Source organism: Lepidochelys kempii, chromosome 2 (assembly GCF_965140285.1).
Source record: "Lepidochelys kempii isolate rLepKem1 chromosome 2, rLepKem1.hap1, whole genome shotgun sequence".
Taxonomy (NCBI): Eukaryota; Metazoa; Chordata; order Testudines; family Cheloniidae; genus Lepidochelys; species Lepidochelys kempii.
The window spans coordinates 97,379,213-97,396,453 of NC_136381.1; the positions used below are offsets into that span (position 1 = coordinate 97,379,213).

General features: G+C 39.4%; 1 protein-coding gene across 1 annotated transcript in view; it reads right to left on the reverse strand.

The window, feature by feature from the left end:
- CD226 (CD226 molecule) overlaps window positions 1-14,999 on the reverse strand; it is a 38,684-nt gene extending 23,685 nt beyond the window's left edge. Inside the window, exons 1-2 of the mRNA XM_073331718.1 lie at window positions 14,907-14,999; window positions 14,292-14,621 (exon numbers count right to left, since the gene is read on the reverse strand). Coding sequence (XP_073187819.1) covers window positions 14,292-14,621; window positions 14,907-14,952 — 376 coding nt within the window. The 5' untranslated portion in view covers window positions 14,953-14,999. The remainder of the gene's footprint in view (window positions 1-14,291; window positions 14,622-14,906) is intronic.
- Window positions 15,000-17,241: the final 2,242 nt, after the last annotated feature.

Genomic DNA, 17,241 nt, shown 5'->3' on the forward strand with positions numbered 1-17,241 from the left:
TTTTTGCTCCTACTTACTTTTTCAAAGACAAATAAATATGGGGGAACCTCAGCAGGTTCCGAGGTTCCACTTGATTAGCATAAACCATTACACAGCCTTCACTCCAAACACCCTCTCCCTTCTCTGCCAAGAATAAGGAGGATACTTTTATTGGATTCTTGTTTTACTTTGATCTAATCCAGAGCTACCAACAAAATATTTCAATTTTGAATCTGCACTGTACAATCCTTCATTTTATTTTGATTCTTTCCAGATGTTACAGGTTTCCTCCTTATTAAAAATAAGGCAGGTTGTTTCATACTAAGCTTCTTAGTTCCAGATAGATAAATAAGAGTAACCTATATATCACCAGTGTTTTTTACTGTACTTTTCATCTCCATTTCCTTCTTCCCTTATTAAATTCCCAGTTATACTGTTTAGCTGTCACACTAGCCAAAAGAAAGGCTAATCTTTAGAGACAGCAGTGGAAAGGGGATCTAGGACATTTAAAGAATATTAACTGGTAAGCTCCTTTCAGTGGACTCCACTGAAGTACTGGAAGTCCAGCGTCCCAATTTATAGTTCCCCTCACACTTTGCTCATCTCCTATCTGGGTTCATTCTGCAGATTAGTCATAAAATGCGGTATATTTTCCCAGCACAATATGTTTCTCAGTCTGTTCTATGGAGCCTATTACCCAGCTCCATAATTTTAAATATTTTAAAGTTACCATTGTACACTTTCCACTTCCCTCCACCACTGCCTTATGTAATAATATCCATAATCAATTATCTCAAAATTTAATTAATCACATTTATTCTTTAGGGAAAGGGGGGAAAACAGCTTTGGATCTAAGCTACTGGGTGTTACAGAGGTAATGGTGGATAGTGCAGATATTATGTGCTTAAGCCAAGGTGAATTCAATTGCTGTTGCAGCAGTATAACGCTGTGGAATAATAATTGGTAAAATAAATAATTTTTTGTCATATACATAGATATATTCAAAAAGATATAATTTGACAGCAGCCTTAAAATTAAGAATGTGCTATGCCTAGAAAAACCTTCACATTTCATACTGCTAGCCTATGAACCAGATTCCCATGAAGCTTTGCAGTTATGCTAAGCAAGGAAAATTTCCAGTGTCTTGTATTACTCCTAGGGGAAATTCTGAGCCAAAAAATTAAAAATTCTGCACACATTATAAAATTCTGCATATTTGTCAAAATAACAAAATATAATCATGCCAGTTTCAATTATAGTATTTTATTAATTTATTTCAAATACCTGTCAGCAAGTATGTCTGTAACAACACAGACAATAAAAAAGATTCAGGAAATGTTTTTTGACAAACAGATTCCTTACTCAGCATAATAATGCAAAATTTTGAGTGATAATTCATTGAAACTATAATACAGAAACCTATTTCCTAGACCCTTCAGAAATAGTGCAAAGGCTTGGGGGAGTCACAGGTAATGGAGGAGCTAAGGGAGAGGGAAGTAATTGCTGGGAAGGAGCCTAGGAGTGAACCTGGAGGGTTGTTGGGTGTGGCTCGGAAAAGTATGGAACAGGTTTTTTCTGGGGTGGGATTGTTAGGGAGTTGGGGAGCCTTGCCCATGCAGACCCTGACTGACCCCTAGCCTCATCTGCCCATCTCCATGTGTCCCTGCAACCCACTCCCCATTCAGCCAGCATAGCTGCCCCCGTCCCCATTCAGCCACCCCCCACATGGCCCTGCATCCCCCTACCCAGTCCCGTGTGGCCCTGAACCCCCCTCACATTCAGCCCCTGGCTCAATGTTGTCACCCCACTAGCTCCTGTGCCCTCACCCCAGTCTGTCCCCTCGACTAGGCCGGTCTGCGTGACACCGTCCACTCAGCAGCCCCATGTGCCATGCTGTCTGTCTGTCTCTCCCCCGCTCCCCCCGCGTATCCAATGCCTCCTCACCTGGCCCTGCGGGCGTGGCATTGAGAAGAAGGCAGCCTCTGCCCCTTCCCTCTCTGTGGCTGGCTGCTCCAGCCTGTGAGTCAGCTGCCCTCTTTTCGGGTGCCACTTCAGCCCCTGGTCAGTGAGAGGTGTAATTGAAGTTTCCTTTCCCCTCCCCGTCAGAATCAATTATTCGGGGCCCGGATGGCGGGGGGAATCTGCAGGGAACATTAATTCTGTGCTTGGCAGTGGTACAGGACTAGTGTATATGTTAATAGATTATGCCACATTTGACTAAAAATAAATGTGCTTATTAGGAAAAATATGATTGGTTCTGTTTCTTGAGTACTGGTTATAAATTATATGAAAGCTAAAAAAAAGGGAAGAAAGCGACAGACACAGTATAAACAAGTATGGTTTAAAAATAAAGTAGTTTTGTAATCACTTTAGAACAGAAAAAAATCCACGATTGCTGCAAGGCTGTTCTTCAAATTAGTAACATTAACTTTTCTGTGTTGTTCTTTTTAATACTTTGTTAAATAAGCTAATTGAGCCTGGTTATCTGAGGTCTTATATCCTAATACCTGTAACAATAACATCCCATTTTCTTCTTCCAAATATCCCTTCTTTCAACCAATCTTCCATATGCTGTTGTTCCTAATGAATAAATATTGAGGGTTTTTTATAAATCAGTTTTAAAAAGTGGAACTAATACATAAAGAAACTACATGACCTTTTATCATCTAGGCAATCTTGCCACTGCTTTCTCCAGTTCCAACTGTCATTTCGTGTCTACCTAGAGATTGAGAGAACTTCAGGGCTGAAAACCTTCAAGTTTCCTAATGGCAATTTCCCTACACTATGTATATGATCATGCAAAGTTCTCCTGTGCTACGCTTTACATTTTCATTTAAAAATGTGAAAATAATTTCTACCACGTTCCTGTGTAGATGCACCGATAATATTACAGCTAGAGTTAAGAACTGATCTAATTAAGGAATCTACCAAGATACTGTCATATTTGCAAGGTGTCTAGCTACATTGCTTTTCCATATATTTTCCAAAGTGATTGCCTATTTTCATCCTTTATAGCAGGACATTTGGTCTCCAGCCGGGCACAAGTATCTGGGACATTGATCCTTCTCTTCAAGAGAAGGATCAGAGTTGGCAATGTTATTATAATTAGAAAAAGATGTCCCACTTAGGTGCCACGGAGATTTTCTGTAAAGACTCCAGCACAATGATTTCTGAACGGCACATGAAAACCAAAAGCCTGGAGATGAAAGGACTCTCCCTCACTGCACAATAAAAAATTGTGCAAACTACTGTATTCAGGATTTCTAGAAAACAACAACAATACACTTTCACAAAGAGGAATACATTATTTTATATATATAAATTATAAATAAACTTTATTTCAGTTGCCATTACAAAAAATATTTTCCATCATTGGAAAGACTCATCCAAATTACCTGTCTCGCACACTTTGCTCACTATAGGATATCTTGCCTCCTATGTATGTTCCATTCCTTTCCCCCTTGAATGAACCCTTTTACCTGAGCATGCCAGGGGAGGACATATTCTTCCACAACTAAATCCCTCCACATAGCCTTTTGTACTAGTTTAACCTGAAATTTGTTTAATTAAATCAGTGCAAGTCTGTATGTAGACAAAAGTATCGGAATAGAAGAGTGATGGATCTCACAGCTTATTTTAGCCCTAGACGTCTCCTGCCTGCAAAAAGAGGACGAAAAGAGTATTCCTCACAATCTGAGCCTCTTCTTAAGAGGAGAAATGGGTTCGTTCCACCTGTTTCTTTTCCCCCACCTCCTCTACTGAAGGGAAATGGTGTACTTTCAGTCTGTAGCACCCCCCACCCCCAGAAAACAAGCAGCAAAAAGGAAGCCATTAACAACCAGATCTCTAGGAAGGGCAGCCTCGTTTGGTCTGAGCCGCTTCCTTCTTTTTTATTAATTGTTAACATGCTTGGCACTGTAGAAGACACACACTGTCCTTTACCCTTGGGAGCTCACATCTAAGAGAGAGATAAGGAGAGAAGGCCCCTCAGGATCATCTCTGCTTTCCAGCTACTGAAAGTGGCTGATAATTTTTCACTACAAATCTATGAACCTCATTCCATAGTAAGGCACAGATAAGCTGAAAAAATGTTATTTAAGGTGAATAAGGACATTGTAAAGAATATATATCATGTACTGCTTTAAGCAAACATAAGAACAGTAATCTAGAAGGTAGTGCTTAGTGTCAGTGTATAATTGCACTAGTTAAGAACAATTGCTCTCTCTCTCTGCTATCACAGAGCAGAGCATACCACTCTTTAAAATGTGATAATACTTAATAGGTGCATCTGGCATTGAAACACTATTAATAAACTTCCTCTCATATTTAGCATTGATCCGGAAATGTATCCCCCTGGGACAAACAATCTATTGTCATTGATTGTTTGAAGCACAAATTTAGTCACAAATTAAAAACTATTTCTGTTTGCATTACTCTCTTTCAGAGAGAGCACTCAAATAAACTTTTTCCAAGACATAACAGGTGACATACAGAATTCACATCATGAGATTTTAAAGTAACTCTGGGCATAAACAGAATATTCCATTTTCAGTTCAAAGCATAAAATAAGAGTGCTTTGGGGAAAGGAGCAATGATTCTGTTTTACCTTCTAAATGCAAGAAAAGAAACTGGGAATTCTTGGTTAAACTTTCCGTACAAACAATATTTTGAAATAAGCAATGAAAGTTCCCCAAGCAACTTTAATTCTATCACTATGTACCATTGCTCTGCACACACACCATAAAAGGATGTCTCTGGTTTTACCACTAGTTTTCATTTTAAACCTTGTATGCCTTGACAGTTAAGTTATAAACTCTTCCCTCGACTGCAGATTTTAAGAAGCCCACGTTGTTTAAGTAATAGGATATACATAGATTAATAACAAAGGCGTAGTGTATAGGAATCGACTACTATCCCTTCAAATACCTTGAATACTTTAGTGGTGCTAACCATGTTTTCTATGTTTTAGAAACCCCAAGAACCCAACCAGAGAACTAGAGCAGTGTATACAGTTAGAAAGGCCCTGCACACTGCTTATATTCAGTAAATATACTTGAACTCCACTATGCCCATAGAGTTCTGTCTTATCAGATTTGTTGTGTAAAGAGCAAACCACATGACGAAAGGCAAGCAAGCCATCTGGACCTGCAGTGAGCCTGGCCACTGAGGAAACTCCGGCTGCCAATGAAAAGCGAATCTTTTTTCACCTTCTCTTAGCCAGAAGGCTGTGCCACAGTCATTCCTAATGTCTCCACAGTCATTCCTGTTTCCATCATCTTCAGACAGAACTACTCTAACTCACTCTTACCTGAGTTTAGAGTCAATCAAGACAAAAAAACTGGAGTGAGTACACCTCACAGCAGCTCAAGTCGTTAGCAACAAAGGCTGACATAGGCATCGAGCACCTGTGCTTTCTAAATGACACAGGCTCCCAGGACTCTTCCAAAAAAAGAATTTTAAAAGGCTTGGTCCTAATCTACAAAAGACTTGTTACACTGGAACCTAGGTAAGCAGTACCTCAGCGAATGCCTTGCTCTCCCCAGGAATAACACAACACTGGGAACAGAACACTTTTGGTGCTAGTATATCAGGAATGATCAGGCTGAGCCCAAGCCAGCTGTCATTCAGATCAGATGGTAGAACCTACTGTTTCAGTAACTTCCACCCACAAAAATAAATGCCCTTAAAATAAATAATCAAGTGCACAAATCCATGTTCTTTTGTCTGAAGGATTAGAGAGAAAGAATTTTTTTTTTCTGGGCTCTTGTGCTATTTTAGATACCATACTGATAAGTACAACATAAAAAACTCCTAAGTACACGTAGATGGGTAAATTAGATATACAGGATTCAGACTCTGTAACATTTCCACAATGACAACTGTATGAGAAAAGCAGTATGACATTGGACAGGTCTTTGTGTGTATGTGTAGCACACGAAACAAGACGTTGATGTTGCCATTTCTCAAGAAGAGGTGAATAAGAGGATAGTCTGCAGTTGCGTAGGCGATGCAATGTAGGAGTTTTGTGGTGTGAACATGAGTATGGTGCGTTCCAGGTGAGAGAATGGGAGTAGGTGCCTCATACTTTTGTGTGGAAGATGCAGCGTGTAGGCATGATTATCTCATCATTTTGAGTGGTGGGTTGGCAACAGTATAGTGACATATAAATGGTTGTTTGTGGTATCTTAACTGTCTATTTTCCATACTTTCAGATGCTTGATTTTGTTGATTCTTTTCAGTTTATCATTGTCTTAGAATTTCTTGTCTTTATTTTGTTTTTTTATTTAAATGGTCTAAATTTTTCTTTCCTTCCAGAACTCCTAGGTGTTTACAATCTAAACTTTAGCTTAATTAAGTCTTTTGGATGAGGATTTTGTTAGTTTTTAATCATTATCATTTATGTAATAGCAAAAATTACTCTGTGACCTCTTGAGTTACATTTTACAAGTGTAGATATACCAAACTTCATATCCCTTATCAGCTCATCTACTGACTTCAGAATATCCAGCAATCGGTCGTAGACCTGGCAGGGGTCAAAGTGCATTCTCCCAGTGAAATTCAGCAGCATCTGCAGAATTTAAGCTTCCATTTAGGGTGGTTGGGGCAGTTCTAGCCTTTATGGTCCTAAAAAAAACCTCCCAAACATGAACAGAGTGCAAACATGTACAGTGCTGAGTATGCTGCAGGAAGAATGCCTGAAACATAGCTATATGGGACAGGCAAACTCCCTACATTCAGCTCAATTTGTGGCATATTAACGGAGCTTTCTTTGTGGTTTTTTTGGGGTAATAGGAAGTGGTTGCGGTTCACACAAGACAGGAATACTACTAAAAAGGCCCTTAAAGAACTTCTCTAAACAGCTTGGTGTACTCTCAGACCACAGCAAGACACACTATCACAAAAATAACACAGAGCTGGCAAACGTTTTCCTGGTGGACACTAGAATTTTCAAATGCCCTGTATAATCAAATCAAATAAAGACAGAATGTACCATCAGGGTCTCTACAGCAATATTCTAGACGTTCACTATTTCGTCCACTTAAAGATGCTTCACTCACATATTTAAACAACATATTTGGTGTTTTCACTAAAAATGCCAGTAGTTATATTTGGTGCTTAAGTATTTCAGCAAATACAACTAAAGTGAATGTGGACAATCAACAGATTAGCTACTTGTTGCCATATTTACTCAATGACAATCCTCAGGAGTCCTGCCTTGAGCCTTGCATTATCATTTATACCAGTGCAAAGTGGATGTAAAATGCCACCAAATCAGAATGTTAGCAATTTACCCTGACTTTGTTCTCACTTTGCTTGGATGTTAACCTACTATCCAAGGTGCAAGGTAGAGGATAATCCAGCTCAAGGCCTCTACGGAGTATAAGATAGGGCTGACTAGAAAATCGAGGATTCTATATCACACATATATGTGTTTTTATTCCAGACCTGGCAGAGCAGGGACTTGAACCAGAGTTTCCCACATCCATAGGCACACAGACCTGGATGGGACTTCCTGGGTCATCGACTCCAGTCCCGCTGCTATGATAAGCAACCCCATCATGTCATCCCATTCATAAAATTTATCAAGCTCCATCTTAAAACTAGCTAGTTTGTTTGCCCCCACTAACACTATTGGGAGGTAATTCTAGAACCTCGCTCCTCTCATGGTTAGAAACCTTCTATTTTCCAAAGGTACTCATAACAAATGTATATGCATTTAGTGTTGTGCAAAAATTGTTCTTTAGGTTGTCCTTTACCTCCCTCCCCAATATATTTATAGAGAGTAATAATATCCCCTTCTCAGCCTTAGTTTTGCTAAACTAAACAAGCCAAGCTCTTTTAGTCTTCCCTTGTAAGACAGACTCCCCATTCTCCTGATCATCCTGGTACAGCCTTTTTCTGTACCTGTTCCCATTTGAATTCCTCTTTCTTGAACATGGCTGACCCAGAACCATACACAGTATTCCAGATGCCATGTTCAAAGGTATTACTACTTTCCCCCTCTCTCTGCTGGACAGACCTCACCTCACACTTGCCTTTTTCATAGCTATATCAATTGGTGATTCAAGGTTATTTTCTACAACTAGCTCTTTCTTAATGTCCTCACTACTTACCAAAACCAAGTCTAAAACAGTATTGCCATCACATTCCAGGTGAGTGTCCTAATGCTAACTAACTACTGGCTATTCTAGGATGGGTCTCTCTTTCTCCTGGCCTCCTCACCCCATTCCCATACCTCCCAATCCTGGATCTGAACAACCTTCCTGATGAAATTTTTAAAATTTGGGGGAGAACTGATAAGTTTCCATGAAAAGTTTCAGTTTCAATGAATCGGCATTTCCCAACAGAAATTTTTTTTCCAAAAAATTCCTAACCAGCTCCACCAACAATGGTAGAGATAACAGCAAGGAAAGGAATCCATATCCAATACTGTTAGTGTAATGCTGGCTCAGTACTAGCCTAACAGTTGTTCACAATCTGCAAATAGAACTTAGACTATGTGTGATTTTAATTATGTCTACAGTTTCTGTAGAACACTTCTATTCCATTCTAACTAATCTGGAAATTAAGTGATGCACTACAGTGCCTGAGAATTGTCTGAATGGAGTACTGTTGATATTTTTTTTATTATAAAGAATGATCCAAGACACTTAGGGCTTATCTGTGCACAGCAGTTGTGCAAGTTTAAAATCTGATTTAGATAAATTAGTTAAAAAACAAAACTCTGTGGACCCCTTACATTGGTTTAAAACTGGCTATATAGTTTAGCTTGTGCCTGTAAGTTTACCACTGCAAGCTGAACTGATATAAGCCAAGTTTACACTGATCTAAGAGTTCCCACACAGAAAAAGTTATAGTGGTTTAAATAAAATTAGTATAAAAATCACATCTTTAGTTTAACTGATGAAACTTTGCATGTAGAGTATGCCTAACAAAATGATAGAAAGTACAGCTTTTGAAAGGGAAAAAAAAAGAATTTAAAATATTTTTTGGGTAAAACTTCAGATCTCATTCAGTTCACTGTATTTCATAAAGATGGAGCTTATTGCAAAATCCCAGATCTGTCATTCCAACAAATAGAAGAAGTGAGGTTCATAATGTCTGCAGATAATGTATAAAATAACTTCAAAATACCCAACTGAACAAAGAAACTAAGCCTTTTGGAAAAGTAATGTCCATTAAAAGTCAGTAAAATACAAATTTTAACAAAAATCTTAACTCATGAAGTCACTGTTACTCAAAAACAGCCTCAAATGTCTACTAAAGTGACCCTTCTGATATAAGAAAAGGAGTACTTGTGGCACCTTAGAGACTAACCAATTTATTTGGGCATAAGTTTTCGTGAGCTACAGATGAATGCATTCCGATGAAGTGAGCTGTAGCTCACGAAAGCTTATGCTCAAATAAATTGGTTAGTCTCTAAGGTGCCACAAGTCCTCCTTTTCTTTTTGCGAATACAGACTAACACGGCTGTTACTCTGAAACCTTCTGATATATTGGCCAGATTTGTGAATAAAAGAATACTGCCTCAATAACAGCTATCTTTTTACAGGTACTCAGAGTTACTTGATAATGGAATTTATGCTGCAGGACATGAAGCAAAACAGAGGGAACTATAATACTTTGCTCTCATATCGCACTTTTCATCCATAAATCTCAAAGCATTTTAGAAAAAAAGTCAAATGTGACTATCTCCATATTAAAAGTAGAAAAACTAACACAGCAATGTGAAACTAAAAGCAAGAGGGGAAGTGACTTGCTCAAGATCGTATACTGCTGGTCAGTGGCAGAGCTGGGACTAAAACTCAGGTCTCCTGAATTATAGTTCAGTGCTTTATTTGCCAGATCATCCTACCTTCATTAACTCCAGGATTGTATATATTTATATCTATAAAATTAGATATAACTGACAGAAAATGTTCTGCTATGATCTTGCTGTGATAGATATCTTTTATCTATTTTTTTTAACTATCTTATTTTTAATTGTTTAATGCATGTGGTAGAATAAAGTTATAAGGCATAGACTCCAGTGGTAAGGCAGTTCATTCCATTTAGACCGATGTTTACATACACCTTTAGGGAAGCAAATAATTCACACAATTGTTCTTATTCCCAGGCTTAATTTTTCTAAATGAAAAAAAAATGTTATTTCTATGTGACATTTATTCTCTCTCTTGGCAGATTAAAGAGAACATCTGAAGAATTTTTTTTAAAAGCGCTAAAATGTGTGTGTGTGGGGGGGTGGGGAATCCCTAACACTGAGCATACCAAACCTCATGATATCATTTTTAGATAGTTACCTCTGACAACGGCTGCAATTTTAACTGGGATTTATAATTTGCTGATATATGTGAAGGGGATGCCATTTGCAGATATTACACTGTGGATTAATTTCCCAAAGGAATGAGGTGGAAGCCTTGTTTCTTGAGGAATTTTAAGTTAGACTGGCCAAAGCACTCAAAAATACAGATCTGGGCACAATCCTGAAAGGGCAGAGTGATGGAGCGAAGGACCTATAGGTCTCTTCCACTTTTAATTTTTTAGATTTTATGGGAAATCCCTGTCAAGAAAGGGTAGACTTGCTCAGAGCTCAAATTGGGATTGGTCACAAAGGGTCACCAACCTTTTCCCTTTTTTCTTGAGACAGCCATGTTGTTCTTTTACTTTTTTTTGTTTTAAAGTAAGCTTTGAACTCTCATGGCTATGAAGTGGAAGCTAGTGGGACATCTGAGCCCTACCAAGGGGTGGATTCCACATAGCCCAACAGGACAACCATGCCTCCTCACTGACTATCCATGCACCTTTTCCCTTTCCCAGAGTCGTGAGGGCCTAACCTGGTCAGGAGTATGAGCCTGAGGCCAGGTGGCTTTCTCTCTGATTAACAACTGCTGGTCCTCCCTCTGCTGAACACTGTCTGCAGGCAGACAGCACTGTATCTTTTCAAGTTTTCAAACCTCTCTTTGCAATTCAAGGCCTAGAAATCTTTTTCTTTTCCCCTGAAGTGAAAACTTAGATTTTGACATCATCGCACGGCTCATGCCAGCCTCTTAGGTGCACCAAGATTTTTGCCTATGCTTCAATCTGGCACTATCCCGGGGTGTATTTGAATATCACTGAGAGGGAACCAAGCCAAGGTACCTATGATCATGTTTTGAACATCTGCACTGTGTATTGTACATTGCATCTCAAGTAGCTGAAGCCCATTAATAGCTTCCAAGACCAGAAGGCTGTGATCATCCAGTCATGATCCTCGGTAAGTTGTTCCAGTGGTTAACTGCCAGCCATTATACTTGCCTCTGCTAGATGGAAGAGCCCATTGTCAAATGTGTGTTTCCCATGTAGGTACTTATTGACTGTAATAAGTCCCCCCTTAACCAAAAGCACCATTTTCTTTCCAATTCAGGCCCTGAACATTGTGCTATTTAGGTGCAGGATCTCCCAAATTCATTAATTCCATGCTACACCATCACAAACTGAAAACTCTCCATGACTCACTCGGTGCTTGTTCTGGGTTTAGGGCATGGTAGCTACTTTAGGCAGTGCCAGCTGAACCAGCGCTTGGAGACAGGTAAAAAGTTACAAGGAAGAGCTTCTGACTCTTGTAGTCTTTAGTCTGTCAGGGTGTAAGTCCAACAAGTCTCAGCTAGACTTCTGTTTGGTTTTGGCTTTTTATTTGTTAGAGGTGGTGGGTCAGTGTGTGTGGGATGCAAGAACTGAATACAGATATAGGCCACTGACCCATTGGTCTCTCTGTAAATGGCACTGCTAGCCAATGTGCTGGAGTTAGGGTTACATATCTGTGCCTCACAACTTGCTAAATGAAATACTGGGATAGATGGCATGTAAAAACCACTTCCTAAGCTCTGCAAATAGTATCACAAGAAGTTAATAAAAAAAAATGTTCAGGTGTTTGCTGGTGTCATCACTGATATTTTCATATTGACATTTCACCAAAGGAAAGAGTAGAGACCACAAACTTTCCTTCCACTGCTCTTTGGTTTCTATTACAATTCTTTTTAAACCTCCTGTGTTTCAATTAATTAAAAGAATAGGATTAGGAAAGTCAAATGTACCAGTCAGATATTATTTAAAATCACTTTTAAAACTGAAAATATTTACTATTTTTAGGGGACTTAATTGTTTGGTTTAGCCTTTAGAAACAATCTCTAGGCTGAGTGATATAAACCATATTAAAAGTTCTGTGGCTTTAGAGAAGATTTTCAAAGGCTCAAATTAGCATTTGGTCCCTATGGCCCTTAGGAAATCTTCCCTCTTATCCTTCAAGCAAAGAAGGATTGTCTTTCCCTCCAGAACCTTTTAACTTTGCATTTTGGTCTCTTTAGAAGATCAGTAAAGACCCCTAATCTAACAAGAGAAATAGAACAAAAAAGCCGCTACTCAGGGATATCACTGAAGGAAACCATTGGAGAGGGTAAGTATGGAGCTCCACCCTGGATTTATCAATGACTGACTGTTACAGGTGCAAGGTGCAGCTAATGAAGCCTTCCCTGCTGTTGGCAGACTGCTAACACAATCCCCATACTTGTTTCAGGGGAAAAAATGCTCCCCTCACCTGGTAGACTGATTGATGGCTACATAACAGGTATAGTCATTTCCATCCCAGAATTTCTGCTCTAGCTAAAACAACTTGTGGGGCAGGGGGGAAAGAAACAGAATTAGCAAGTTTTAAAAGTGTTGTTTTAGTCAGGAAAGTAACTGTGTAAAAACAGCATCTTCTCATTCCCCACATCTGGTCACTATGCTGACAAAGAGAAGTTTTTACAATTGACAGAGCTAAGATAGGTAGGGAAGGATGACCTGGATTCCACCTCAACAAAAGTGTCATCTTAAACCCAAGTGCAACATCTTAATTCTGGAGGAAAGGCGAGAGGTAGAGAGAATAGAGGCGTTTAGATCTCAGGCTGAGCCTGGAAGTCAGAAAAGTCTTCTCTCATATTTGACCTGGGATTAACATGAAAGAATATTCACCGTGGGACAATATGGATCCCCCAAATATCATTTTTATACAGCTAACTCTGACTACAACTGCAACTTATACGTATAAGGATACTGAAATAAATGAAGGATAGAGGACAGAGTGCAGGAAAGGAAGATGGAATTTAAAAAGGAAGTGTCCCATTAGCAGCTACTGGATTCCAACTGTTAGAGGCTAAATTCTCCTTTCAGCTCATCATTGCCTGAGAGGGAAATACCAAAAAAAAAAAAATTTTAAATGGAGATACGAAGAGTCAAATTTTACCACAGTAGCTCTAACGGTCTGGAACAGGACACAGACTTTCACTGGTCAGCAGTTCAAATGTAGCCCAGGTTGAGTAGTGACCAAAATGTATTATCTTCTGAAAGCTGTTCAATAGCCTGCACAAAATGAATTTATGTTTGTAATCCAGCTCCTAGTAGATAGATGTTATTAACTGGCACTAAGCGTCCTCACTGCTGGCAGTCTTGACAGAAGAGCCAAACAAACAACTACCTTGCTGCTCCCACCTCCAGGGGACAGCAAGAAGGAAAGGATCCTCCAGCTTTCCTCTCCCACAGGGACAAGGAGAGAAAGCAAACAATAAGAACAGTCAGCAACTACAGGGATAGGTGAAGCCACATGGGCCCCTTCCCTCTCCTGTACAGACTTTCATTAACATGGCTATGACTTCCTCCTCTCCCCGGCTTTAAACAATGTCCATTTGGAGAGAGGGATTTTTGTTTGTTTTTTACCCTTTCCTAACAGTCTCCCTTTTGTAGTCTCTTCATTCCTAAATGGCTAATTACTCTGTCATTCTGTTTCTGAAGAGCTTCTAAAGGAATTAATCCTGGGGCAGAAGGACTGATGACCAGGTAGTGTGGACCCAAAAGCATGTACCCCAAAAAAGTACAATCTACGGTGGCGACAAGGGCTAATTTCATACATGTAGTGAGGTTGCAATGTCATGAGATATTATTTCCCAATGGAAATGACTCACTGATGTTGCAATGTGCAATATTCTCTAAAACCCTGTCATTGCTAAACCCTTGTCATGGCAATTAAATAAATTTGTATCACTGCTGTGATGTCTTCCCTCAAACATTCAGCTCTTCTCCTTTGTGATATATGTTGAGCACCCCTAACTTGGATCCCTGGCAATGTAATTATTTTCTGAAATGGTAGCAAGCAATCTCCAAATTACTCCATTTCCACATAGCAGAGCAACTGAATCATCCACCAAATTCTGTTACCAAAAGGAGAGCCCAGATCTTTCCTAACTTTGTATATATTTGCATTTACCAGCAATTTATAAAATAGCAAAGGTTTCACTTACCTGATTGGATAACCTGTACCACCTTTTCCCAAACTCCGTCTGAGAAAGTTATGGAGCATAAATACAAGCCCACGTCTGCTTCAGTGGTCTTGATGAAATTTAGGGACCTGTCTCTTGAGGAAGCATTTATAAAGCGAACTCTGTCTTTATATTTGTCTTCAATATGCACACCGTACAATGGGTGGGAGACAGCAATAGTTTCTTTGCCAGTTGCAATACTCTTAACCCAGGACATCTGGGTTATACCAGCTGTCTTTGGATAGATGCATTCCAGATTCATATTATTGGTGAGTTTTACAGTTGCATCCACAAATCTTCCTTCCCCCATGGCTGAAACACATACACAGCGTTAGCACTAATTGTAGTTTCAAAGTTTAATACAACTAGCGAGCTAACATCCTAAGATCAAGCAAAATATTTGAGATGTTGAAAAGCCTGGCAGCACAAAAACAGGCCCAGCAAAATCCTTATGGGTGTTATTACTTATAACCGTTAACTTTTAAGGCATTCAGAAAAACTATTTAAGCCACACATAAATACTGATGAATTCTGATTATATCTGTCATTCAAGAAAAAAAGAACATATATTAACAACGAAAAAGAAAGCAATCTTACTTTCATATAACTGGAGAACAACAATAAGGCAGGCAAGATAGTCCATCTCTGAGAACACTAGAGTAGATTACTATGTGATACAGCTTTATTCAGACTCCCTTCACAATATGCTATTTCCTAATCGACTGTTATCACTGAAGTCTTTACTTTTGAAATGAGACACTAGAAAGAAACAATGTGCTTTTACTTTCACATAAACAATAGCCCCATCTATAGGCAATCAGGTTCACCGTATAGTTCAGCTATTCACATCAGATGCACTAAATGTCTGTCAAAATTCACTGAAACAAAAGCTTTCCAATCCCAAGAGAACTTTAAAAATGTGGATGATGATGTTTGGGTGATCTAGAGCAGTGGCTCCCAACCTTTCCAGATTACTCTATCCCTTTCAGGAGTCTGATTTTCTTACATAAAAACCTCCAAGTTTCACCTCACTTAAAAATTACTTGCTTACAAAACCAGACATAAATACACAAAAGTTCCACAGCACACTATTACTGAAATATTGCTAACTTGCTCATTTTTACCATGTTATAAAATAAATCAATTGAAATATAAATATTGTACTTACATGTCAGTAGCCTGCTGGTAAAACTAGGGAAATAGCTAGATAAGTTGATGTACCCCTTAGAAGACCTCTGTGTACTCCCAGGGGTTCGCGTGCCCCTGATTGAGAGCCACTGATATAGGGATCCTTAGTTTTCATCTGTGCAGGCTAATAAAATTCCTCTTGTATCCAAAGAAAACTGAATTTCCATGGTTTCATTCTACAGTAGTTTGAACTGGAAAGCAATGCCACAGACTACCCTTGAGTATAAGTGGTCCTGTGACTGTCACAGAACTGATCTATAGATATATCTTGAATCCCAGTGGTTTCACTTGTTTTCTACTCAAAAATATATGGCAGAACAGAGAAAGGGCAACACCTGATTATTTGAAATGCTCATTCCGCATCTTGTTTAAGGATTGGGACTTGATTTTAATACTATGGGCTATAGGCTAGCAAGTGGCCTCCTCACATTCAGATACCATAGTGAGGGGTGTGATATAAGAACCTATATAGAATTGGGAATCTGAGTTGGGACTCGTTCTACTGGCATTACACATTTCTCCTTCTTAGGCCAAAGTTTAATTTAGATCCAGCTTGCCACAAAATTTTGACCATAACAGCAAACAGGAGTGGCAAATGGGAGTTTTAGAGTGCATACCTGTGGATGCTGTACTTGGAGGTAGATGAACTTGGTGAGAAGTTATTCGCTCCTTGTTAGTGAAGGGTTGGAGTGAAGAGTGAAAGTCATTTGCCAAGTAAACTCATGACCAAGTGAACAGGAATAGCAAACAGGAGTTTTTGTTCTAGGTATAGCTCTACACTTAATGCTGTGATGTCCAGCAATAGAACCGTAGTTGTCATAAACAATATATGTGCCATGTTTTGTTTCCTACTGGAAGCCACAAGGGATTTCCTCTGTATGAAGTACAAGCTGGTAACTGTGCTGGAAGAAAAGATTTGTGGTCTGGAAGACCAGTTCAGATATCACGGAACATCAGAGAAGTTGAGGGATTCTTGGATGACCAGATTCAGGAAGCTTCACCACTCCAGATTCAAAAAACAAAGGAACTGTCTGCTAAGGAACCAGAGAGTATGGACACTAGAGAGGTGGTTTGGTAGTTGCCACCAGAGGCAAGAGGGCCAGGTGGCTTGCTACATGGCTGGAGGCAGATGAAGGATGGGCAGGCTGTGACCAACAGAGAGAAGAGCTCCCGTAGGAATTCCACACAGATAGAAATACCCAACTTTTATCACATTCTCAGTGTGGAAACTGTAGAAGATATCTCTGAAGATCCAGCTGGTCAAATAGAATGGAGAGCTGCACAGGACATACTGTGGGTGGCTGTACAGCCCAACCTGTAGGGTAATCGAAGCTGACCATGAAGAGATCTCCAATGATCCAAGGAAGACAGCCTGTCCTTGTTGGGGTTTTGGTACTTAGAAGAATGGAGAGGAAATTCTGCAAGGCACAGGTGGACAACAGGATGATGTGTTGTCTTCCCAGGTACGAGAGTCGACTGTAAGACTAGAGAGGCTTCTGAAGTTGGTGTGCAAAAATCCATTAACAATGGTGTATATTGGCACAAGTGACACTGCTTCACAGATTATAGACAACTTCAGGGAATTCGGAAGGGCACTGAAGGAGAAGAATGTCCAAATGATCTTCTTGGAAATCCTTATATTGAGAGTGAAGGAAGACAGAAAATTGAAGATTCTGGAAATGAAATGCTGGCTTCGTAAGTCGTGTCAGATACAGGGTTTTAGTTTTGTGGAACATTGGTCCAC